General features: G+C 33.9%; 2 protein-coding genes across 3 annotated transcripts in view; one reads left to right on the top strand and one right to left on the bottom strand.

Moving 5' to 3' along the window:
* The window catches only part of dock1 (dedicator of cytokinesis 1), a 927,369-nt gene that overhangs the window by 604,469 nt on the left and 296,305 nt on the right, over positions 1–26,595 (top strand). The gene's annotated exons all lie outside the window — the stretch shown is intronic.
* The window catches only part of LOC130238983 (inhibitory synaptic factor 2A), a 99,242-nt gene that overhangs the window by 17,980 nt on the left and 54,667 nt on the right, over positions 1–26,595 (bottom strand). Inside the window, exon 3 of the mRNA XM_056470104.1 lies at positions 8,412–8,483. Within this exon, the coding sequence (XP_056326079.1) occupies positions 8,412–8,483 (72 nt within the window). The remainder of the gene's footprint in view (positions 1–8,411; positions 8,484–26,595) is intronic.

The following is a 26,595-nucleotide window of genomic DNA, read 5'->3' as shown; positions in this document are numbered from 1 at the left end:
TTTAAATTAATTTGAGCTCTTTATTAATTTTAACATGTATATTATTTTTTTTTTTAGATGTTTAAATTAATTTGAGCTCTATTATTTTTAACATGTATATTATTTATTTTTTTTAGATGTTTAAATTAATTTGAGCTCTTTATTATTTTTAACATGTATATTATTTTTTTTTTAGATGTTTAAGTTAATTTGAGCTCTTTATTATTTTAACATGTATATTCTTTCTTTTTTTTAGATGTTTAAATTAGTTTGAGCTCTTTATTATTTTTAACATGTATATTATTTATTTTTTTAGATGTTTAAATTAATTTGAGCTCTTTATTATTTTTAACATGTATATTATTTATTTTTTTAGATGTTTAAATTAATTTGAGCTCTTTATTATTTTTAACATGTATATTCTTTCTTTTTTTACATGTTTAAATACATTTTTGGTCTTTAGTTTATTATTTTTTAAACACTTTCAACAATTTTAATAACACAACCTGTAATAAATACATTCGTTTGCACTTATATTTTGTACTCACTCGTTTCTCTCTCTGTAAGGTATTAATGCAGCTGTCCATCATACTTTGCTTCGCTCTATCTACAGATTAAACCGTATCTCTGGAAAGTGTACACACACACACACACACACAATGCGCTCCCTCTGGATTGAGTGGGGTATCGCTGTAGTATCTATAGCAACCGTGGCTCTGTATGAAGCGATGGTGAGTGTGGAGAACATCATTACTCCAGCAGAAAGAGAGATCTCCATGTGTCTCCACTGAGAGATTCAACATCTCTGCAATATAATCAACTCTTCTGCCTTCAGCACCGCTCTGATGGAATTTACACACCACCGCTGTGTGTGTGTGTGTGTGTGTGTGTGTGTGTGTGTGTGTGTGTGTTTGATTCTGTAGAATTTCACTTGCTCTGCACATGTGCTGATCGTGAGAGAGAGAGAAAATAACCCACACGTCTCTTTGTGAATAATTTGCTTTAGATTGTAGTGTAAGACAGTGTTAGTACTGCATTTCCCCTGCCAAACGTTTTGTGAGTGGCTGCCAGGGCATTGCATTGTGAATGGCTGAACATTGCTTGTTTATAAAGGTGAGGAGGGAATGCATCGTGGAGTTCAAAATTAAGGCATCTTTACAAAGTTAGGAAGAATCTAGAAAACATTTATAACTGTTTAATGGCTGAAATGTTGCTGGAAAATAAAACGATTAATATAAATTCACCGGCCACTTTATTAGGTACACCTTACTAGTACTGAGTTGACCTCAGTTTGCCTTCAGAACTGCCTTAATCCTTCGTGGTAGAGATTCAACAAGATACTGGAAATATTCCTTAGAGATTTTGCTCCATATTGACATGATAGCATCACACAGTTGCAGCAGATTTGTTGCCTGCACATCCATTATGCGAAATCTCTTGTTCCACCACATCCCGAAGGTGCTCTATTGGATTAAGTTCTGGTGGCTGTGGAGGCCATTTGAGTACAGTGAACTCATTGTCATGTTCAAGAAACCAGTCTGAGATGATTCACACTTTATTACATGGTGTGTTATCCTGCTGGAAGTAGCCATCAGAGGGATGGGTGCACTGTGGTCATAAAGGGATGGACATGGTCAGCAACAATACTCAGGTAGGCTGTGGTGTTGACACCATGCTCAATTGGTACTAATAAGCCCAAAGTGTGCCAAGAATATATCCCCCACACCATTACACCACCACCACCAGCCTGAAACGCTGAGACAAGGCAGGATGGATCCATGCTTTCATGTTGTTGATGCTAAATTTTGACCCGACCATCTGAATATGGCAGCAGAAATCGAGACTCATCAGACCAGGCAACGTTTCTCCAATCTTCTATTGTCCACTTTTGGTGAGCCTGTGTGAATTGTAGCCTCAGTTTCCTGTTCTTAGCTGACAGGAGTGGCACCCGGTGTGGTCTTCTGCTGCTGTAGCCCATCCGCCTCAAGGTTGGATGTGCTGTGTGTTCAGAGATGCTCTTCTGCAGACCTCGGTTGTAACGAGTGCTTATTTGAGTTACTGTTGCCTTTCTATCAGCTGGAACCAGTCTGGCCATTCTCCTCAGACCTCTGGCACCAACAAGGCATTTGCACCCACAGAACTGCCTTTTACTGGATATTTTCTCTTTTTCTGACCATTCTCTGTAAACCCTAGAGATGCTTGTGTGTGAAAATCCTAGTACATCAGCAGTTTCTGAAATACTCAGACCAGCCCGTCTGGCACCAACAACCATGCTTCATTCAAAGTCACTTAAATCCCCGTTCTTCCCCATTCTGATGCTCGGTTTGAACTGCAGCAGATCGTCTTGACCATGTCTACATGCCTAAATGCATTGAGCTGCTACCATGTGATTGGCTGATTACAAATTTGCATTAATGAGCAGTTGGACAGGTGTACCTAATAAAGTGGCCGACGAGTGTATTTAGCTGTTATGTACTTTTAAAAACGTAGTCAACTTAATATATGAAAATGATTAGCTCTGCTGTGGTTTATAAACTCCAGTTTTGATGATGTACAATGAGGACTCATGTCACTCCATGCTCATCAGTGCTCTTACTAGTGCCTGAATTCATGTAAACGACTTAGGGAGCTAGGGTACGGATTGAGACTCAGCTGATGTCTTTAATACTCATCTGGCTGATTCAGATCACTAACCCTGAGTTTCTGCAGTAATAATAACAGTAATGTTGGTCTTAAGAACATAAGGGCCGGCGGATCAGGGTTTATGTTCTGTCGTGTCTTTAAAGCCAGTCTATTAACCGTTATCTCTCAAGCAAATAGACCCTGTGAGATGTGAATCCCGTCCGGACGCCACATTAGGAAACGCGCTCTACTGTGATGAAACACATCGACATGGTTAGCAAGAGAACAAAGCACAGAGGAAGAGGTGTTTTATTTTATTATTATTATTTTTTAGCTCGAAGCAGCTCGACTTCAAATAAATTGAATGCTAAATCCTCTTTTATGGGAGCGCGATCTCTGGGTTCAGCCGTCACCCCCAGGACAAACACTCAATTAATTGAAATCCTTCTGTGTGTAGGTTTTATACGAACAACATTAAAGGAATGTTCTGCAGATGAGTTCAGAAAATCACTTGCTTATGATTGTGTCATTATATAATATGCAATTGATAATATACAGTATATAGTAATTATTCTAATTGATTTAATGTCTATATATCCTGCCAACATCTTAATTAATGCTAATTTTACGTCAGTCATGTGGAAAAGTGATTTAATTTTAGCTGTCATACTTTTCTTGTTGTTTTTGTCGTTACTTGTAAAATGGTATTTTTAACTTTTAATGAATTATTTAATATATATTTGATAATATGCTGTGTGTAGTAATTGTTTTCAGTGATTGAATGTCTGTATATTCTACCAAAATCTTAATTAAAGTGCTATTTTTAAGTCGGTGACGTAGCAAATTAATTACATTTTAACTGCCGTTGTTTTCTCTGTATTTGTTTTTGTTACTTGTATAGTTGTGTTTTTAACTTTTAAACAATTATATCATTATTAAGTTGACAATATAACGCATATAGTAGTTGTTTAAATGTATTTACCATCTATATATTCTGGCAACTTAATGAAAGTAGTAATTTTTTAGGTCTGAGATGTAGAATAGTTATTTAATCTTAGCTGTCATTGTTTCCTCATAATTCTTTTCATTACTTGTTTAATGGTATACAGCAAAAATGTACAATGGTATACATATAGTAATAGCTTGAATTAATTTAACGTCTACATGTTCTAGCAACATTTTAATGAATGTGCTATTTTTATGTTGGTGATGTAGAAAAGTGATTTCATTTTGTTTGTTGTTTTGTTGTCATTTTTATCGTTACTTGTATAAATTGTATTCCTAACTTTTGAACAATTATATAATACATATTTGATAATATAAAGCATATAGTAATTGTTTTAATTGATTTAACATCTATACAGTTGAAGTCTGAATTATTAGCCCCCCTATAATTGTTTTTTTCTTTTTGAAATCTTTCCCAAATGATGTTTAACAGTGCAAGGAAATGTTCACAGTATGTCTGATAATATTTTTTCTTCTAGAGAAAGTCTTATTTGTTTTATTTCGGCTAGAATAAAAGCAGTTTTTAATTTTTTTAAAAATTCATTTAAAGGTCAAAATTATTAGCCCCTTTAGCCCCCGATAGTCTACAGAACAAACCATCATTATACAATAACTTGCCTAATTACCCTAACCTGCCTTGTTAACCTTATTAACCTAGTTAAGCCTTTAAATGTCACTTTAAGCTGCATAGAAGTGTCTTGAAGAATATCGTGTCAGATATTATTTACTGTCATCATGACAAAGATAAAATAAATCAGTTATTAGAGATGAGTTATTAAGACTATTATGTTTAGAAATGTGGTGAGCAAATCTGCTCTCCATTAAACAGAAAATGGGCAAAAAAATAAACCTGGGGGGAATAATTCTGAGTGTATTTCGGCAAGATCTTAATGCAAAGTGCTATTTTGAAATTAGTGATGTTGCAAATTTATTACATTCTTACCCGTCGTTGTTTATTTTTTGGTTACTTGTATAATGTTTTTTTTTTTTTTTTTACTTTTAAGCAATTAAGCTTGTCAGAGTTCCATTCATACTACTCGCATTCATACTGTTTAGAAGGTACTTTTCTAACGGCCGAGTAGTACATTCAAATTCAAATGCAGTACCTACTGAGTAGTAGGCGGTTTTAGACACAGCCAACATTTCATGTGCTGTTTTTTTTTAATCGGTGACCACAAATATTTAATTTTAGCTGTTTAACTCTGTCTAAATCAATCAATCAATCAATTAATCAAAAACCAATCAGTACAATCCGTTCAATCAGTTACAAAAATTATTTATTTTTATTTTAGGGCGACATAGTGGCGCAGTAGGTAGTGCTGTCGCCTCACATCAAGAAGGTCGCTGGTTCGAGCCTCGGCTGGGTCAGTTGGCGTTTCTGTGTGGAGTTTGCATGTTCTCCCTGCGTTCGTGTGGGTTTCCTCCGGGTGCTCCAGTTTCCCCCACAGTCCAAAGACATGCGGTACAGGTGAATTGGGTAGGCTAAATTGTCCGTAGTGTATGAGTGTGAGTGAGTGTGTGTGGATGTTTCCTGGGGATGGGTTGCAGCTGGAAGGGCATTGGCTGCGTAAAACAAATGCTGGATAAATTGGCGGTTCATTCCGCTGTGGCGACCCCAGATTAATAAAGGGACTAAACAGACGAGAAAATGAATGAACGGAGGATTTTTAATTTAACTTTGTTTAATTTTTTGTTCTAAATTTGTATGTTTTTTATTTATTTATTTATTATTTTATTAGCATTTTGTATTTTATTGTCCTTTTTTATTTATTGCATTGCATTTATTTATTAACTATTAATTATTTATTGTTTGATTTTTATAATAAAAATATATATTTTTCTTCTTTCTGATGTGAACTGATTGAATGGCTAGTTTCTTGCTAGGTGTTTGTTGTGGTCTGAGCTATTAGTCTCCTCTAGAGACACTGATGCTCTCCTCTAGTGTGGAGTGTTTTCACTGTGTGTAATTAGATCGAGTTTAATCTTCTGAATGTGTTTGTGTGTGTCAGTCGCTCGTCTTCATGCTGAGGGATCTTTGGTTTTCTCTCTCTATCCGTCCAACGAGACGCCGCTCATGTTGATGTTTCTCCGCATTCAAATAAAGCAGATGGAGTGTTTCTCTTCTGTCAGGTTTGCATGTTAAATGGACTCGTTCTCCAGAAACAGCTCAATCTGGGCCACTTTGAAAGCAATATTACTTTTGAGACAACAAGCTGGTATGGCCATTAAAACCTGTCAAGTACCCAGAATCCTTCATGCACAACTGAGCAATCAGAGCATTTTGGTGTTCTCCGACCAATGACTTTTACACATAAACACACACGCACTGTAGATCTGCTACTGATGTCTCGCTGATCTCACTCCCGTGCTTTATATTTATTTATTTATTTATTTATTTATGTGTGTGTGTGTTTATGATGTTTGCATTCAGACGTTGTTTGAGTTTTTTAATATTTGTATCAATTTTATTATTATTTTTAACATGTATATTTAAGGCAAATAGAATAATGTCTAGAAAGGTGCCATAAGATTAATTTCTTACATTTGAAGTCAGAATTATTAGCCCCTCTTAAATTATTAGCCCCCCTGTTTATTTTTCCCCGCAATTTCTGTTTAAAGGAGAGAAGATTTTTTCAACACATTTCAAATTATAATAGTTTTATTAACTCATCTCTAATAACTGATTTATTTTATCTTTGTCATGATGACAGTAAATAATATTTGACTAGAAATTTAAGATACTTCTATACAGCTTAAAGTGACATTTAAAGGCTTAATTGGGTTAACTAGTCAGGTTAGAGTAATTGGGCAATTTTTCTGTATAATGATGGTTTGTTCTGTAGACTATCGAAAAAAAAATATAGCTCAAAGGGGCTAATAATATTAACCTTAAAATGGATTTAAAAATTAAAAACTGCTTTTATTCTAGTTGAAATAAAACAAACAAGACTTTCTCCAGAAGAAAAAATATTATCAGACATACTGTGAAAATTTCCTCGCTCTGTTAAGCATAATTTGGGAAATATTTAAGAAAGATAAAAAATCCAAAGGCGGGCTAATAATCCTGATTTCAACTCTATTTCTTAAGTATTATTATTGTTGTTGTTATTATTATTATTATTATTACTATTATTATTATTTAATGTTTTTAGTTTTTATTATTATTATTATTAATATACTTTTTATTATATTACAGTATGTTGTTATTATTCAATGTTTTTATAGTTTAATAACAATATATTATTATTATGTTGTTGTTAAAGTGTTTATTTATATATATATATATATATATATATATATATATATATATATATTATTATTATTATTATGCTTTCATATATTATCTTATTATTGTTTTTTTGTTTTTATATCATTAGTATTTATTATTATTAATTGTTTATTATTATTGTTGTTGTTGTTGTTGTTGTTATTGTTGTTGTTATTATTGTTGTTGTATTATTGTTATTATTAATATTATTATTATTATTATTATTATCCTTATGATTATTATTATTATTATCCTTATGATTGTTATTATTATTATTGTAGTAGTTAGCAATAATATTTTTTCTGTTTTTTTATATAATACTTTATAATAATAATAATAATAATCATCATCATCATCATTATTATCATCATAATTATTATTATTATCATTAATTTCTTAATCTGGATGATAAACCTCTTATTTCGATTAAAATAAATATTGTCATTATTTTATTATTGGCTTTTTAAAAAAAAAATTGTGTACCGTTTATGAAAGGCTATCCGCTTGTTAAGTGTGACGTCACGTGAAACGGATTCCGAGCCCAAGCGCTATATCAAACTGTATGGGGAGGCTCATAAAATGATGATGATCAACTTTTACAAAGTGATATAATACTTTTGAAAATCACAATCGCATGATAATTATATATATATATATATCCATGCCTAATATCCGATGGCCAGAAAGTGATGAATTTTTTTTTATATAAATTATTAAACTATTGGTGTCTGTGATGCAGCAAGTCCAGAGACTGTTGTGCACACCATGATTTTATGTAAATATTACTTTAATGTGAGATATGACTAAGGAGTGGTTTATAAACAAAATTCAATTCAAATGAGTAGCGGCTTAGACCCGGAAACCGTGTTCCCTACATCATGACTCAAGCGGATAAACAGAAGAAATTTTATAAACTTTTCCCCCTCATGCAGTGACGGCTGATATGAGAATCCATATCATCTGCGCTGCTTCTCAAGGACATTTTATGCATTTATACACTTATGTATTTTAAGGCTTTCGGAAAACTTTGCAGCGGATCAAGCTTATCTCAAGTCATTTTGACATGTACTTCAAGGACGTACGCTTCTTCAAGGATGTTTTCTTGTTTGTATTGATTATTATAAACTATTGGAGAATGCATAAGAGCATTGTAAAGATTCTAGAGAGGAAGAAATAAATCCTCCACATGTGGTGCTGCACGTCGTGGCTGCTGCCATTGTGAACAGTTTTACTTCTGTGGTTTGTCTGTTTCCTCTGAAATAACACTTCTGCAGGTCAAGTTTTTGCCTCAGTTTTGGGTCTACACCTGAAATGCATGCTATGCTACTTTAGAAATATGCATGATACTAGTATTCAGCTTAAAGTGCAGTTTAAAGGCTTAACTGAGTTATTCTGTTATCTAGGCAAGTAGGGATAATTAGGCCAGTCATTGGACAACAGTGGTTGGTTCTGCAGGCTGATGTTGATCTTCATTAGCTCTGTGTTGTATCTGTACACCTCCAGCAGCTTTAAATAAAGACCAGCAACTGTTACTGACCTGTAAATGATACATGCGCTGTTCCGGCACGTGTCACAGTTCGCTGTGTCCTGGCCTGTGCGGTAGGAGAGCCTGCAGGACAGAGAGACGGAGAACCGTCAGTACACAGACAGTAACACAACTCAAAATGACACATATGGCCCGTTTCCACTGAGAGGTGCTGTACGGTACAGGCTTGCGTTTCTACTGCCTAAAGGGTACCCTTTTGGTTGGCGTTGTGTACGACAGAAAGTTTCAGACGTCATTTTTACTCAAGGAAATGTCACAGTAAAGCCGTAAGGGTCATTCACATATCATATGAGAAGCACTTCTCACAACACAGATGCTAAATGAATACGTGTGTATAAATGTTCATTACTAACCTGAACATGATTTGATTATAACTGCAGATCAATAATAGGTGAAATAGCCTACTGTCTGCTATTATATAAAAATAAATAAATAAATGCAACATATATGAACACATACAGACCCTTACAGTCTCCGATATTTTATCAATTACAGAAAAACTACACACAGCATACATTTAGGCATTATTTGGATTCAAAAACAACACAAAATATAGCCTACGGTCTGTGCAAACCTCTCATCTGTGTTTTTAATCTTCAGCAGCACATGTAGCCTCTGTTAGAGAGTAAAGCCTGTTTCACACCGCAAGCGTAAGCAGCATGTGAACAGCACGTGTTTTTTCGGCGTCCATGTTAACAGATTAGAGCTTTCATACCGCAAGCAGCGTCAGCGTGTGGCGTGAGCGTCGCTGAAACAACAGTGCGGCGATAGTTTCAGCGCTGGGTCTATTTTTGGCACACTGCTCACACTCAATTAAAGTGACAGTGCATTGATAATGCCCAAAACACATTGAATAACAGTAAACAGTAGCAATTTTACCCAATAAATGCGTTAATAATATCAACTGATTTACATATTGTCAATCAAATGAACTTAAACGATTAAAAAACTGCAACAAACATTTATTTAGGCCTGAACTACAAAACCAAATGTGAAACAATTTTAGGATCAGTTTTGCTTTAGTTGCACACTAGTGTAGGAGGAGAGGGGAAATAGAAAATGGCCGCTTTAAGACTACTATTTACGGGAGTTGTAGTCCATAGGGAAGTGTATTGTGGGTAGTGTAGTTCGACACGCATGCTGGATGATGTGTGCTAAGCAGCTGAAGCAGAGGAAGAAAGTTTTATTCTGCTTTGATGCTTGATGAATAATCCTAGTTATCCGATCATTAGGAAGTTCTTTTAAGGTTCCCATGTTCCTACTTTCTAGTTCACAATAAGAAGCACAACTAGAAATCAGCAATCTTTAATATCCTTCTTCATGTTTGGTTGCAGCTGTGTTAGGATTGTTAAGGTTCACTGAGTCACTCAAATCAATGTTGTGTTGTAATCAATCAGCATTAAACGACAACAGGTTTTAAATCCACACAAGAGAGGGCGCCCAAACTTTTGCATATCCTATTTTTCAGTTTTATTGTAACTTAACACATCTCATTACTGCTACACTATACATTTCTCTCTGAAAAAAACATGATATTATCTAGCTTTCTCTAGAAACCAGTGGTATTTCACTGTGATCTTCTCTTATAAAGAAAGAGCACATTATTATGGAGCCACAGAGGGGTGCCCATATTTTTGCATAAAACTGTAGTAGATATCGTCCGTACATATATAGTAGATACATATACACACACTCCATACACAGACTTTTTCACTTGCATTATCAGCACTGCATTATATTGGATTCTACATTAGATGTCATGATGTCAGTGGTCTGCTTTTGACCTTCATCACTGTATATAGTGGTCAGGAGCAGGATTTGACTTTGCCGAAGCGCACATGCGTTTGTTGCACATGTGTTTAGTATGTTGATGTGAGCTTGCGGCCTGCAGATGAACATGAGATCTGATCTGACAGCAGAGATCATGAATGACCAGCAGACACTCCACCGCCGGCATCACTCCTTCGTAAAGTCCTCTGGCTTTAACATCAAATCATTTTTTCTGGAGACTGGCTTAATGCCCACGTAAAATAGACCACCAGACCAAACAAGAGCCTGAGCTCAGAGTTTGCTTCCCTTGACTTCTATTGACCCTTTTCAGGTTTGCAGGTTTCTCAGTTGCAGATATCGTCATAGTTGGTAAACTTAGAGCTCAGTGAATGAGAGTACAACCATTTTTTTTACATTCCCATTTGCTGAAATAATAATAGAAAAACTCAATGGTTGTGTTATCAAGACTTAAAAAAGAAGACAAAATTAGTGTGATAACAATAGGCAGAAGAGACATTGATGTCAGATTTACTGTCCTGGCCCACATAGACGCTGTATTACAAACACCTTGCATAAGCAGTAATCTGTTTTTTTTTGTAATTTAATGCAAAGATGATATAATACAAATCCGTTTAAATGCACAGACTTTAAAAAAAAAAATCCAAATATTTTAAGGAAGTTTTTCATGTAAATAAATGTGGTTTGTCTTTAAAAATTAACATTAAGTAAAGAACATTTTGTTAAAGTATAAATATTTTTTTACTATATATTTGTAAATATTAATAACACTTATTTATATTTTAATATTTGATAACATCTTTATTTTCTATTTTTAATGTTGATTATAAAAGTATAAATAAGTATTCTTCATATATTTGTAAATATTCATATCACTTATTGATATATTAATGGTTGTTTACATCTTTATTTTTTTGTTTTTAATGTTGATCGTAAAAGTTGAAACAAATATTGTTTTATATATTTGTAAATATTCATAACAATTATTTACATTTTAATATTTGTTAACATCTTTATTTTATATTTAAGTTCATTATAAATGTATACATAAGTATTTTGAGAATTTACAAATATATAAATATGTTTATGTATACATTTGTAATGAACTTAAATAAAAAATAAAGATGTTAACAAATATTAAAATGTAAATAATTGTTATGAATATTACAAATATATAAAACAATATTTGTTTCAACTTTTACGATCAACATTTAAAACAAAAAAATAAAGATCTTAACAACTATTAATATATCAATAAGTGATATGAATATTTACAAATATATAAGAAAATATTTATAATTTTACAATCCACAATAAACATAGAAAATAGACATTAACAAATTTTAAAATGTAAATAAGTATTTTGAGAATTTACAAATATATAAATATATTTATTTACATTTTAAAATTTGTTAATGTCTATTTTCTATGTTTATTGTGGATTGTAAAATTCGAAATATTTTTTATATATATTTGTAAATATTCATAATACTTATTGAAATGTCAATATTTTTAAGGTCTTTATTTTTTATTATTTTAATTTATAAGCGTATAAGTATTCTTTCTATATTTGTAAATATTTATAATGCTTATTGCTACTTTAATATTTGTTAACATCTTTATTTTTTATTTTTAATGTTGATTGTAAAGTATAAATTAATTACGTAACAATATTAAATTACATTGTATTTTTTATATATTATATTTATAATATATATTATTATTTTTGTATGGATTTGATTTGTTTTACAGTATATTGTTTTAAATACTGAAATGTAAATAAAATAGTCACTTTGATAAACTGCAGAGGTACATTTTTAACATCAAAAGCTGAAAAATCAGAAGTTGAGATCCCATCAGACAATTAATAACTGTAAATAAACAGAAAACATAACTTTATAACACTGTAAAATCAAGCAGTGCCATTCATCTACTGAAATTAGTTCACTTGATTTACATTTTTATTCCAGGCCCCCAGAATTTCCAATAATTTCAGTTGAAAAAGTCTTAGTTGTCAGGAGTTTTTGTTTTATTATAATTATTATTTTCAAATAAGTCCATAAATTCACATACACATATTCAGCTATAATCAGCTCAGAAACCACTCATATTCAAGCATTCAGAGAAACTGAGCAAACCTCCAGAGAGTGAATCTTAAGTGACTATCAGGAGATTCCAGCATTCCAGCATTCTGCATAATTTATTCTGGATTTAAGTAAGAGTTTTATGGCACGGTGGCTCAGTGTTTAGCACTGTCACCTCACACCAAGACGGTTTCTGGATTGAGTCCCGGCTGGGCCAGTCGGCATTTCTGTGTGGAGTTTGCATGTACTCCCAGTGTTAGTATGGGTTTCTTCTGGGTTTCTTCTGGTCAATCGAGCCAAAGGAAAATGAATGAATGTAAAATAAAGCTTCATACTATAGCACAAAGTGTAGTCGTGAATGTGCTGAACTCTGAAGGCCGGTCCTCCATTGTTGGCTGCTGTTTAATAATTACAGTCTGTCATTGACGCCATTGCTGGTCTGTCAGGATGAAGGCGACCCATCGAGCCCTCCATGTGTCCTGTAAAGAAGCGATCGATAACTCTGAGGCGTGCTGTCATATCTGTCTGTCTCTCTCGTCTTGTCGATCTGTTTCTCCTCTCAATGTCTCTCATTACTGGAATATTCCGGGTTGAGCACAAGTTAAGCTGTATTGACATCAGCTCTGGCATCATGTTGATTAGTACAGAAAATCAATGGGACTCGTACTGCAGTTTGCTAAAGTAAACACTGAAGTCTCTGCGCATGAATTGGTGACTAGGCTTTTATTGAAAGACGTGAGTGTGAGTGGTTTTATATTTGTGCACAGATATTTTGAGTCTGGTGCATTACTTTTGCTAAACCGTTCTCTAAACCCTCGTTTAATACTTTGATGACGTAGTGCTTGTTTAATGATGAATGTTTTGTTTTGGGGAAATGAGGATGAAAGGTGTACTAAGAGAAAGAAATAAAACCTAACAAGAATGAAAGAGATTAAAAGAGAAAGTGAATCAATGATAGATAGAAAAAGAAAGTGGACAAATGAAAGGGAATCAAGATTATAGATTTCAAGAAAGAAAGATAAATGAAAGTGAAAGAAAGATTAAAGTGAAAGAAAAGGCGAGATTAATAGAGAAAAAAAGAAATGAAATTAAAAAAGAAAGAAAAAAATGACTCAGAAATGAAAGTGAAAGAAAAAGAAAGAGAAAAATAAGCAAATAGAGAAATAAGAAATGAGGTAATGGAAAAAGAAAAGGAAAGAAAAAACTGGAGTGAAAAGAAAAAATATAAAGGAAGGAGAAATGTAATTAAATTGAAAAAGAAATAAATTAAAGTGAAAGTGAGTGGAATAAAAAAGAAAAGAAAAAAAATAAATACAAATAAATGTGAAAAAAGGAAAGAAAAAAATACATGCAAATGAAAGTGAAAAAGTGAAAAAAAACTGAAATAAAAATAAATAAATGCTAATGAAAGTGAAAAAAATTTAATGAAAGTGAAAGAATGAGAAAGAGAAAAGCAAAAGAAAATTAATTTGAAAAGGAAAGAGAGAATGTAAGTGAAAGTTAAAAAGTAATTGAAATGAAAGTGAAAGAAAATGATAGAGGAAAAAAGAATTGAAATTGAAAAGAAAGCAAAGCAAATGACTGTGATAGAGAGAAAAAAGGAAGTAAAGAGATAGGAAGATAAATTGTATTAATTAAATTGAAAAGGAAAGAAAAAACGCAAATGAAGGAGAAAATAAAGAGCGATTAAAACAAAGAAATTGAAAAAGAGAAGGGTGATACTGAAAGAAATGGAAATAAAAGGGAAAAAAGAAATCGAAGTCGAAAAGAAAAAGAAAAAAAATAAATTGAATAAAATTATAAATGCAAATGAAAGAGAAAGAAAATAAAGAGTGATAAATCAAAGAAATTGAAAAAGAGAAAGAAATGTGAAGCTGAAAGAAAAGAAAGTGGGAAAAAAAGAAAGTGAAAAAGAGAAATTAATTGGAAAAAAAATGCAAATGAAAGTAAAAAAGAAAATTGGATAAAGAAATTCCATGTCAATAAAGAGAAACGAAAGTGAAACAAAAAGATAGAGAAATAAAAAATTATTAAATTTAAAAGAAAGAATTGCAAATGAATGTGAAAGAGAGAAAAGAGAAAGAGAAAAAAAATAAACTGAAAAAAAATAAAAATGCACATGAAAGTAAAAAAAAAAAGAAAATTGGAAATTAAATTGTCAAAGAAAGAGGAAAAAAGAGCGGTAAAAACAAATTAAAAATAAGGAAGAGAAAGAAAGAAAAGGGAAAACAAAACAGGAAGGAAAGAGATAGAAAGAGAAAAAAAAAGAATTGGAAAAAAAGTTAAAAGCAAATAAAAATTAAAAAGAAAATTGGAGATGAAAGTGAAAAAGAGAAAGAAAAAAATTGATGTGAGTGATTTAAATAAATTGAAAAAGAAAGACAGAAAGGTGAAAGGGAAAAAGAAATTGAAATAAAAAGTGAAAAAGAAAGAGAGAGAAATAAAAAAAGTTTAAATTGATAAAGAAAGAAAAGTGTGTCATGCCAATAAAGGGAAATGAATTGAAGTAAAAGAAAGACTAAAATAAAAGGATGAATGGAAATAAGAAATTAAAAAAGAAAAAAAAAATCTAAGGAAACAAAAGAGAAGAGAGAAATAAGTTAAAATGTAATGTGTGTATTTATATAGCGCATTTATTGTGAATGACCACCCAAAGCGCTTCACAATCATGAGAAGGGGGTCTCTCCACACAACCACCAGTGTGCAGCATCCACTTGGATGATGCGACGGTAGCCACAAGACAATGGCGCCAGTGAGCTCACCACACACCAGATATAGGTATAGAGACGGAGATAGAGCCACTTAAGTGGATAGGGATGATTGGGAGGCCATGATGGTTAAGGGCTGATGGAGGGAATGTGGCACCAGGATTACCCCCCTACTCTTTATGAGAAGTGCCATGGGATTTGTTATGACCACAGAGAGTCGGGATCTCAGTTTAAAGTCTCATCCGAAAGACGGCGCTCGCTGACAGTATAGAGTCCCCTTCACTATACTGGGGCATTAGGACTCACACAGACCACAGGTTGAGCGCCCCCTGCTGGCCTCACTAACACCTCTTCCAACAGCAACCTAGTTTTCCCATGTGGTCCTTCATCCAGGTACAGACCAGACTCAGTCCCTGCTTAGCTTTAGGGAGTAACCGGTCTTAGGCTGCAGGGTGATATGGCTGTGGCGATGATACAAACAAAAGGGAAGAACAAGAGAACACGAATACCAAAAACAAAATATAAAATAGATGAGTGAGAGAACAGAAGGAAGCTGCAGTAGAGTCTGCATGTCAGTTGTGTGTGTGTGTGTGTGTGTGTGTGTGTGTGTGTGTGTGTGTTTAAAGTGAGTGTTCAGATGGATGTTTAGTGTGAACTGTCCCGACTCTCAGTGACTCAGAGCAGCTCCTCTAATGTCCCGCTGTCAGAGATCGGCCCACTCGCCCATTACTGCCTGCTCAAAAGGTCAAACTGCTGGAGAAACAGCGGCCCACCGACCAACGGTTCCCCTAATGAGAGCATGTGAAGAGCTGTTTGCTGATGCGTGGGGTTTATCTCAGGACTAATGGGGACAGTGATTTATAGTGCTGTTTCTGGAGCTTTCCGGGCCCAGACTGGAGGAACAAGACTCCGGTGATCAGAACTAACTACTGTAGAGATGCCAAAGATTCCTTGATGAGTGGTTAGATTTATCTTATTGATGGTTGATTAAAGGTCCTGTGAAGTGCTTTGATGATTGACATAATCTCAACTGAAACTAGAAGTGAGAAAAAGAGATATAAAGAGAAAAAGAAATTGTAAAAAAAAAAAAAAAAGATATAGAATGAAAGAAAGAAAGAAAGAAAGAAATGAAAGTGAACTACTGTAGAGATACCGATGGTTCATTGATGATTGAGTTATTTTGATGATTGGTTAAATTCGTCTTATTGATGATCAATTAACGGACCCGTGAAGTGTAATTTTTTTATAATCTCAACTGAAGCATGAAGAGAGGAAAAAATAGATATAAAGAGAAAAGGAAAATAGAAATTGAAAAGAAAAATGAGAGAAAGAACGAAGAAAAGAAAATGTAAAAAGAAAGTGAAGAAAAAAAGCAATAGAGAAAAAAAAGAAATAAAGAAAATGACATTTAAAATAAAAATAAAAGGGAGAATAAAGAAAATAAAAATGTCAAAGTGAAAAAGAAAGCAAAAGAAAAAGAGAAAATGAAAGTTATAAAGAGAAAAAGAAAGAAAATTAAATGAAAAGAAACATGAGAAAAAAAGAAGAAATAAAGTTAAATGAAAGTGAACTACTGATGCTGATAATTCAATGATGATTGAGTTATTTTAAACATGCATGAGTTAATAATGTATGAATAATAATAATAATAATAATAATAATGATAATATAATGATAATATAATAAATTATTATTATTATTATTATTATTATTATTATTGAAATATTGTCAATTTCAGGGCCTGCCAAAAAGAAAATGAATGAAAATGAATAAAACAATATATATATATATATATATATATATAATCTCCAGTACTGCGCAGTCCATTCTAGACACATTTGTCAGATAATTATATTAAAATGCTTGTGGAAAAAAAATGAAAGGAAGTAAAAATCAAAGGAAGAAACAGAATAATAAAAAACAAATCTGTGAGGAAAATTTAATAATCAAATTTAAAGAAAAAGAATCAGATGGAAAAACTAATCAAATTATCAAAGAATGAATCAAAGTGAAAGCATGAATAAGTTGGAGAGAGAAAGAAAAATAATGAATCAGAAAATGGAATCAGACAGAATAAGTCATAAATAATTATATACATTAGGAAAGAAAGAAGACATAAAGGAAGAAGAGAAAAATAGTGAATGAAGGATGAATGAAAGAATAAATCAGATTTAAAAAAAAAATACCCCGAACATAAATCTAAGAATGAATTAGAAAGAATGAACCAAAAAGAATAAGAAACAAAAGAAATGATGCACCAGAAAGAACGAGAAAGTAAACAAAGAAAAAAGAATGAAGAATCAGAAAGAATGCAGGAGGATCTGAAAGAATCAGAAATAATGACATAATGAATCAGCTGTAATGAATAATGCCCCATTCACACAGGGCATCAGCGTCAACGCTTCCATTCACTTGGGTGACGTCAGGCGTTGCCGAGCTGAATTGTAGATTCGTCAGCGCCGCTGATGTGACAATGCTTGCTGCAGAAGTTGGAAATTTCTTTAGAAGCGCCAACGGAAGCATCAGCCAATCAGATCGCTTTATGCAAATCCCCTAGCTCAGACAGTAGTTGATTATGGATTAATTTCATTGGCTGACACTGCTGTGACAATCACGGCAGCCCCAACTTCAGACACGCCCTCTGTCAAGCGTTGACGCTGAAGCCTTGTGTAAATCGGGCGTAAGAATGAAAGAAATTAGAATGATTTAGAAAGAATGCAAGAGCATCTGAAAGAATAAGAATGACGTATTGAATCAGCAGTAATGAATTAAAGAGAGAAAGAAAAAGAAAGAAACAAAGAGAACGAGCGAAAGAAAAACAGTTAGAAAGAGTGCAAGAGTATCTGAAAGAATAAGAATGACTTAACGAATCAGCTTTAATGAATTAAAGAAAGAAAAAAAAGAAAGAGAGAGAATGAACGAATGAAAGAAAAACAGTTAGAAAGAATGCAAGAGCATCTGAAAGAATAAGAATGACGTAACGAATCAGCAGTAATGAATTGAAGAAAGAAAAAAAGACAAAGAGAGAGAGAATGAACAAACGAAAGAAAAACAGAAAGAATGCAAGATCATCTGAAAGAATAAGAATGACCAGCCTGATCTAGCGAGAAAATGTAAATATTTTACGTTTGGTCAGTTTAGTGGCTAATTCGTTTGAATTTGAAATTGTGCGATTATTTATTTATTTTTTTATTATTTTTTTTAAAGGAGGCGTGGCACCTAACCCCACCCTTAAACCCAACCGTCATTGGGGGATGAGCAAATTGTACTAAATTGTACGAATTAGATCGTACGAATTAGCCACTAAATCAAAAAGTTACGAATTGCCATGAGATTGTGTTGGAACAACATAACGAATCAGCTTTAATGAATTAGAAAGACCGAAAGAAAAGAAAGAGCGAATGAATGAATGAAAGAAAAACAATTAGAAAATGCAAGAGCATCTGAAAGAATAAGAATGACGTAACGAATCAGCATTGATAAATTAGATAGAAAGAGAGAGAGAGAACGAATGAATGAAAAACAGTTAGAAAGAATGCAAGAGCATCTGAAAGAATAAGAATGACGTAACGAATCAGCATTAATGAATTAAAGAAAGAAAAGAAAGAGAGAAAGAGAGAGAATGAACGAATGAAAGAAAAACAGTTAGAAAGAATGCAAGAACATCTGAAAGAATAAGAATGACGTAACGAATCAGCATTAATACATTAGAAAGACAGAAAGAAAAGAGAGAGAATGAACGAACAAACGAAAGAAAAACAATTAGAAAATGCAAGAGCATCTGAAAATGTCATAATCAGAAACACCGAAAGAAAGATTCAGAAGACAGAATCAGAAAGAAAATAACTCAAGTGGTACATTTCCTTATGCGCATTTAAGTATTCCACTAATAACACACAGTAACAAAAACAATCTACTCTCAAGAACACACATAGAAATGCACAAAAAAGAGTAATGGAGAACTCCTGAAAAGAAAAGAAAAGAAAACCCTTTGCATTTGTACCCTAATCTTACAGTGAAGCAAGTGGTCTGTATAGCAAGTGGTCTGCTCTCATGAACACGGTTTCCCAGTCCCACTTTGATACTAGTTGTTACTTTTAATCATGAAATGGTTCTGTTGTATTTGAACACAATCCTGCTAGCTTTTTACTAGCCTATGCGTCTGACAATGAGCCACTAAAGCCAACGCACAATGCATTATTACGGACAATAATCAATCAATTGATCATCGGTTTCAGTGGATATGACTGACTGAATACGTGGACTCGTCTGTAGTGAGCCCTGTGGAGCAGCTGGCACACTGCAGGATTTAATGCGCTGGAATGTGGAGAGGAACTCAATTATGTCGGATCCCGAAAGAGAGCGGAGACGTTTGGGGACATGAGTTGAATTCTCCTACAAAGGCAAGCCGGCGTTATTGTGTGGCATATTTGTGCAGATTGCAGCGATTATCATTTAAAGAGATGCACAGAGAAACATTCACTGTCAGAAGTAATTATTTTCAAAGCTTCAGGTGACAAATATGTGACCACTCATTTTTAGTGTGGGGGCGACTTGTTCCAACCATTATTAAGCTCAAAAAATGATCATTAGATTTGAGCAGCTCATATTTCTTATGATCATATGTAGATGTTGCAACATGGTAGATGTGTTATGTTATGTTACGGTACGTTGCATTATATACACTACCTGGCAAATGTCTTGTCTTTGATCCCAGCTGTAAGAGCAATGAATAATAACTCGACTTCTAGTTGATCATTTGGTAAAGTGCCAGAAGGTACAATTGTCCCATGAATTCTCTGTTGAACTGCATCCCAATCATCACAAATACTGCAGAAGACCTATTGGAACCCGCATGGATCCAAGATTCTCATAGAAATCAGTCAAGTTTGGCGAAGGAAAAATCATGGTTTGGGGTTACATTCAATATGGGGGTGTGCGAGAGATCTGCAGAGTGGATGGCAACATCAACAGCCTGAAGTATCAAGACATTTGTGTTGCCCATTACATTACAAACCACAGGAGAGGGCAAATTCTTCAGCAGGATAGCGCTCCTTCTCATACTTCAGCCTCCACATCAAAGCTTCTGAAAGCAAAGTAGGTCAAGGTGCTCCAGGATTGGCCAGCCCAGTCACAAGGAATGAACATTATTGAGCATATCTGGGGTAAGATGGAGGAGGAGGCATTGAAGATGAATCCAAAGAGTCTTGATGAACTCTGGGAATCCTGCAAGAACGCTTTCTTTGCCATTCCAGATGACTTTATTAATCAGTGATTTGAGTCACTGCAGAGATGTATGGATGCAGTCCTCCAAGCTCATGATGGAGTCAGACACAATATTCATTCTGTTTCCACTGCAGCATGACTTTATATTCTATACTGGACATTATTTCTGTTCAGTGACAAGACTTTTGTCTAAGCAAAGTCAGACCTTATTGTCCTAATGAAATAATTATAAATCAAGGCATGATCATATTTTATTTTGGTGAAATAAGCGTAATCTAGAGGCCTTTGCCTTTCATATAAGCCATTTCTGATACCAAATGATCAACTAGAAGTCAAGTTATTATTTGTTGTTCCTAAAACTTGGATTGGTGACAAGACTTTTGTCAGGTAGTGTATAATGTGTATATTTGCTACATGTATTGTAAACTGTAAATTTATGTAAGATCAAAATGAATGAATGAATGAATGAATCAATCAATCAAAATTAATCAGAAAGAATGAATCAAAAGACTCAGAAATAAATAAATGAAAGACAGAAAAAAATGAATGTAAATCAAAAAGGATAAAAAAAAATCTGAAAAAAAATCAAGAAATGTATTAGAAAACTGAATAAAAAACAATGAATTAAAAAGAATCAGAAAAAGGAATCAAAAATAATAATCTAAAAGAATCAGAAAAAAATAAAGAAAACAAATATTAAGTGAACCAAAGAATGAAAACAGAATCAGAAAGAATTTAAAACAATCTGACACATTTTTGAATCACTTAAAAATATGTTTCTGAATGCAGAATCAGAAAGAATTCAAAAGAATCAAAGAAAAATAATAAATAAATAAAAGAACAAATCGGAATGCAGAATCAAAGAATTCAAAAGAATCAGAAAGAAAAATAGTAAATGAATCCACGAACGAATCAGAATACAGAATCAGAAAGAATTCAAAAGAATCATAAATAGATAAATTAGTAAATGAATCAAAGAATGAATCCCAAAACAGAATCAGAAAGAATTCTAAAGAATCACAAAGGAATGAATCATTTATCATAATTCGTAACAGGAATTATCCAAAAAAAAAGTTTTTTCACAAAAAAAAACTGTTATATATGTTTAATTAGTATTGCAGTAGTAATGTGTTATGTAATGTATTATGTGCAAACCGTTTCCTGTTTATTTTTGTCTTACACTGCTTAATTGATCATATTTTAAAGCAAGTGTTTTTGTTTGTTTTTGATCATTCAGTTACGCATAGCACACATTTGCCTGTGATTCATACAGTTTAGAGACACAACCGCTAGCATTCCTTTTGATTCTGTAGCATATTTTTGAGTCAGACGCCTCTGTGCGTTTTTTGAATGAGTTGGAAGAGACTCATGCCATCATGCCAGCGGTAATGTAACAGATGTAATTATGAATACATTCACCTGCGTCCTCCAGTCACACAGTCTTTTGTCACAGGAATGACATTCTGAGTGTGTGGAATGAGACTAATGTTGCATATCCATACAGACATGAACTGTTTCTCCACTCAATGCTTTTTTGGGGGGGAGCTGGGGAATTGAAAACTCCTCACACTTCTTTGAGAATACATTAAAATATTACTTTAAGTGTAGTATCTGAAAAAAAGCACCTCTAAGGTGTTTGCAGAAGTAGTGTACATGATTCCTCATATTTTGTGAGCCGTTAGACCAGGGGTCACCAAACTTGTTCCTGGAGGGCCGGTGTCCTGCAGTTTTTAGCTCCAACCCTAATCAAACACACCTGAACAAGCTAATCAAGGTCTTACTAGGTATACTTGAAACACCCAACCAGGTGTGTTAAAGCAAGTTGGAGTTAAACCCTGCAGGGACACCGGCCCTCCAGGACCGAGATTGGTGACCCCTGCGTTAGACACTTATATAAGTGCTGAGACTTTACCAATTCTCAATTTAATTATCGATGCATCAGCGAATGCATTTACATTATGCAAACTGTGGTTTTGCTCAGCCAGTGGTGTATTGTCCCATGATTCTCTGAGTTTGTGGTTGAGCGGATCTCTAATCATCCTCACGATGATGATGATGATGTTGTCAAGTCTCCTGATCATCCTCTGGATCAGTTGTTTATCAAACTCTCTTGCTGTGTGACCTTAATTGTGCTTCAAGTATATACAGTGCAGGTAATTAATGCCGTTTTGAATCACTATGCTGGCAGGGTTTCACTGTTTACATCCCGAAGCATCTCTAGGGAAATATGTGGATGAATATGCAGGAGATTGAGCAGAATTTAACCTTACAATAGTCTCAAACATTAGATTTAGCCTTGTAATATTCCAGCGTTTCTCCAAACTGCAGACCTCACAAGGGGCTCCCTTAATGTTGTATAGTTTTGCGTGTAAATAATCAGTGTGTTCTGCGTAGCTGGGTGGGAGAAAGCTAAATGTGCTGAATATTCCAAAGTGAGACTTGAGGCTGATTTGCATGATGTCCTGCTGTGGGAATGAGCCGCTTTGCCATTGATTGACTCTGACTGTAAATACTCCACTGTTATGCGTGCAAATAATGATTTAATATAATCTGTTTAGTCTTTTTCTTCTTTCAGACTTGCTTTGTATTCTGTTTTATCATCTTTTTCTTCTCTTTAAAAAGGGGTTGTCATTGCTTAATGTTCCTGCCCCGATTTGGAGCTGATTCAATTGTTAGATTAAAGAGGTGCTCTTGAAAGTAGAAGGCTTTTGGCATCATTAAATGAGCAGTATTTAGAGGGCCTCTAGCAAATTTCTTATGTTGAGTCCAAGGTGATAAAAGTCAATATAAAAAAAAGAGCGCTGGCCTTAAAGCCTTGCTAACCAACCAAAGAAGCACTTATCAATCCTAATTAAACCTACTATAGCAGTCTGATTGAGAGCCAGCAGTATGTGGGACTGAATTTATTCTTGGTTTAAATAGGGTTTTTGTCTCATGCATGAATGCAAAGAGAAGCAAAGCATTCCACCTTTAGGGTAACTTTCTGAACTATGTGCATTATGGTGTGTTGGTGCTTCTGCTTGGTGCAATCAGTTTTACGGTCTCTGCACTGGCTGCCTGTACACTATCGAGTCACTTTTAAAATGCTGCTCTTGGTTTTTAAATCTCTAAATGGCTTGGCACCTTCTTATCTGTCAGACATTTTAATTGAGCATCAGCCTGGTCGGTCTCTTTGGTCATCTAACCAGTGACTGTTATTCATACCTAAGTCGAGGCTGAAATGCAGAGGTGACCGTGCTTTCGCAGTAGCTGGTCCTAGGCTGTGGAATGATCTGCCTCTCTGTATCAGATCTGTTTCATCTCTGTCTGTTTTTAAATCTAGGTTAAAAACTTATCTCTTTGATTTGGCATTTTATCAGTGAAAAGTGTCTGTTTTAGCAATAATTTTATAATTTTATATAAATACATTAGTTTTTTATCTGTTTTGATTTGTACTGTGCAGCACATTGGTCAACCTCTGGTTGTGTTAAATAGTGCCATAGAAATAAAATTGTCATTGACAATCATGTCCTCTAAGATCAACTAACGTAGCCATCCTTATCAGACCAGGGATCTGTACCATCAAGCTGGATTAGCTGGCTAGTCCTTCGTTTTCGTCTTTGTAAATGTATTTAATACATACTGTACACCTTTTAGAAGTAAATCTATTTACTTTACGCTGCCAGGTGTTTTCTGTACAGCACCTTAGAGTCTATAATCCTGCTGCCATTGGCTAGATCAAGCTGGTTCTTCTCCAGTCAGTCCTCGCTGTTGCTCCCTCAACAAAAACGAGAGGACATGACAGCAGCACGGCGACAGCATTAAATACAACCCAAGCAGAGACTTAACTGTATTAATTTAACACATTTGTGCCCAATAATGTTTTATTTCAATGTTAATGATCGCAATCGCAAGCTAATCGCTTTTTAACCTGATCTTCATAGTGAACAGGTTGAACTAGTTCACCAAATTGAACTGAATCATTTGAAATGATTCATATCTCCAGTAAGCATCTTATCCACAAACTACTTACTTTTTTATCATACCTGATACCCCCTCTGATTTAAAATAAAATAAAATATAGTTATTCAGTTATAAGAACAGTATACTGAGTAGGGATGTTCAGATCCGATCACATGATCAGAAATCAGGCCCGATCACATGATTTCAGACTCGAACGAAATTGGACCTTACCTCCCAATCAGGACTCAAATATACAGTATATGTATCCTGTATAAATGTATTCTCATTATTTTTAACACATCTATAGTTATGCGGTGGCACAGAGTTAGACCTCTTTCTTGACTTCACATAGAAACAGCACGGCATGTGGCATGACATCACTTTGTTGCAGACTCTATTGGTTAAATGCCAGCAAAGTAGAACACAGAAGCAGTTTGAAGTGGAAAGCGCGAGTATGTTTGTGGTCTGGAAGTGTTATAAAGTTGATGACGACAACATTGCCATAGCAAACTGTGAGATATGTAAACTTGGAATTGCAAGAGATGGAAAGGAAAAGGCTACATTTAACACAACAAAACTGATAAGGCACCTCAAAAACAAACACCCGACACAATACAGCGAGTTTACCCAGATAACCCAACCGAAGACAAATTAAATAAAACATAAGGAACATCCTGGATCTGTTTCTTCGCTCTTCTTTATTCTTTTTTTTTGTATTATAGTATCAAAGATTCGGTATCAGTAGATACTGAAAATCAAATGACTCGGACTCCAGGGCGCAAAACTTGATCGGGACATTCCTAATACTGAGATCAGATTTGTGAAGTGGTGAAACGATAATACTGCGCATGCGTGATTCAGTAAACCTAACACAAACAGTACATGATAGTCTTCTGTGACTGAACTAAACTTGAACAACTGCAGTGCGGGTAAACCGAGGGCTTACATGAGAGCATTTGGCAAAACATAAGTTTACTTCATAAAAGAAAGTCGTAATGTAATTAAATAAGTGAATCATACTTAAGTTGGATTGCAAAACCTAATTAGAAACTTTTCAGATCATGGTGATATTTTAACTTAAATTATGATTGTTGACAGGAGGATTGTCATAAAGACCTGGTTCACATTAAAGATCCGAACTTCCCATCACTACTGTGTATTTAACCTCAGAAGCAGCCTTGCACACATATTATAGGCCTGCTATCTTGTAGGCTGTTGTATTTGAATTTGAGGATTGGTATATAGTAGTGGTAGATGATAATGGTCATGTGTCCTCTGCATACATGTTTCAAAAATATATATCTTTGGTTGTGTTTTTATTCTACAATATTTATTCTGATGATTTTGAATATTGCACCTAACAAATATCCTTATTTACAGAACAACAACAACAAAAAATGTAAACAAATTAAAACTAAGCTAAAACTAAGCAATTTCAAAATATAAACTAATTAAAACTAGTAAATCTGCCTCTAAAATCTAATTAAAACTAACTGAATTTGAAAACAAAAAGTCAAAACTAAGTAAAACTAAAGCTAATCAAAAAAATCCAAAACGATTAAAACCTTGCATGGGACTGAAGCAATGCTGAAATACTTTTCTTGCATCTTTTTACTTAAATACAAACCAAAGCAATATATAATTATTATTATAGGGAGATTATTTGGGAGAACTTGTGTGGAAGTGCAATTCTGGCACTATTCAGTTCTAATGAAAAAAAAAAAATACTGCTTAAATACTCATCTTAATTAAACTTTTATACAAGTATAGTTGTTGAAACAGTTCATTTTATATCATGTATAAATCTAACAGCCAAAGTAATGTCTCATTAGTTCAACTGTGCGAAAAATGTATACTACAGTATGGATTGTTTCTTGTTATAAACTGTAGTTGGTAAGAGTTGTGGATCCTTTGTAAAACTTGTGGAATGAATTTCTAACAAACCAAAAAATGCATTTATTCATCATAATTGGACTTACAAGGGCATTTCAGATCTAGAGTATGTGGGACTGAATCAATGTTTTCTGTGTTCAAATAGTTTCCTAAATCCAATGCATAAATGCATAGAAAACCAACGTAATCCATCTTTAGGTCAGCTTTCTGAACAATGTACATTATGGCTTTGTTGGCGCTTTCAACACATTGCAGCTGGCATGAGTTATGAGTGCTTGAGGAAACCTGTGTGGAAATGCAGTACTGCTTGATGCAGTTCTTTTGGCACCATTTACTTTTTGAAACCGTGCTTCTTTGCTAACCAACCCAAAATGCACCTATCCATCCTAATTAGGCTACTGTTGCAGTCTGTTTGAAAGCCAAAGAGTACATGCTGCTGATTTTTTTTTAGTTATTCATATTTAGGCCAACATTATGAACAATGTGCATTGTTGAGGTTGGCTGATCAACTGAAGATCCAATAATTAACTAACT

Source organism: Danio aesculapii, chromosome 12 (assembly GCF_903798145.1).
Source record: "Danio aesculapii chromosome 12, fDanAes4.1, whole genome shotgun sequence".
NCBI lineage: Eukaryota > Metazoa > Chordata > Actinopteri > Cypriniformes > Danionidae > Danio > Danio aesculapii.
The sequence above is the reverse complement of the archived record's forward strand: the minus strand, read 5'-3'. Positions and strand labels throughout refer to the sequence as shown.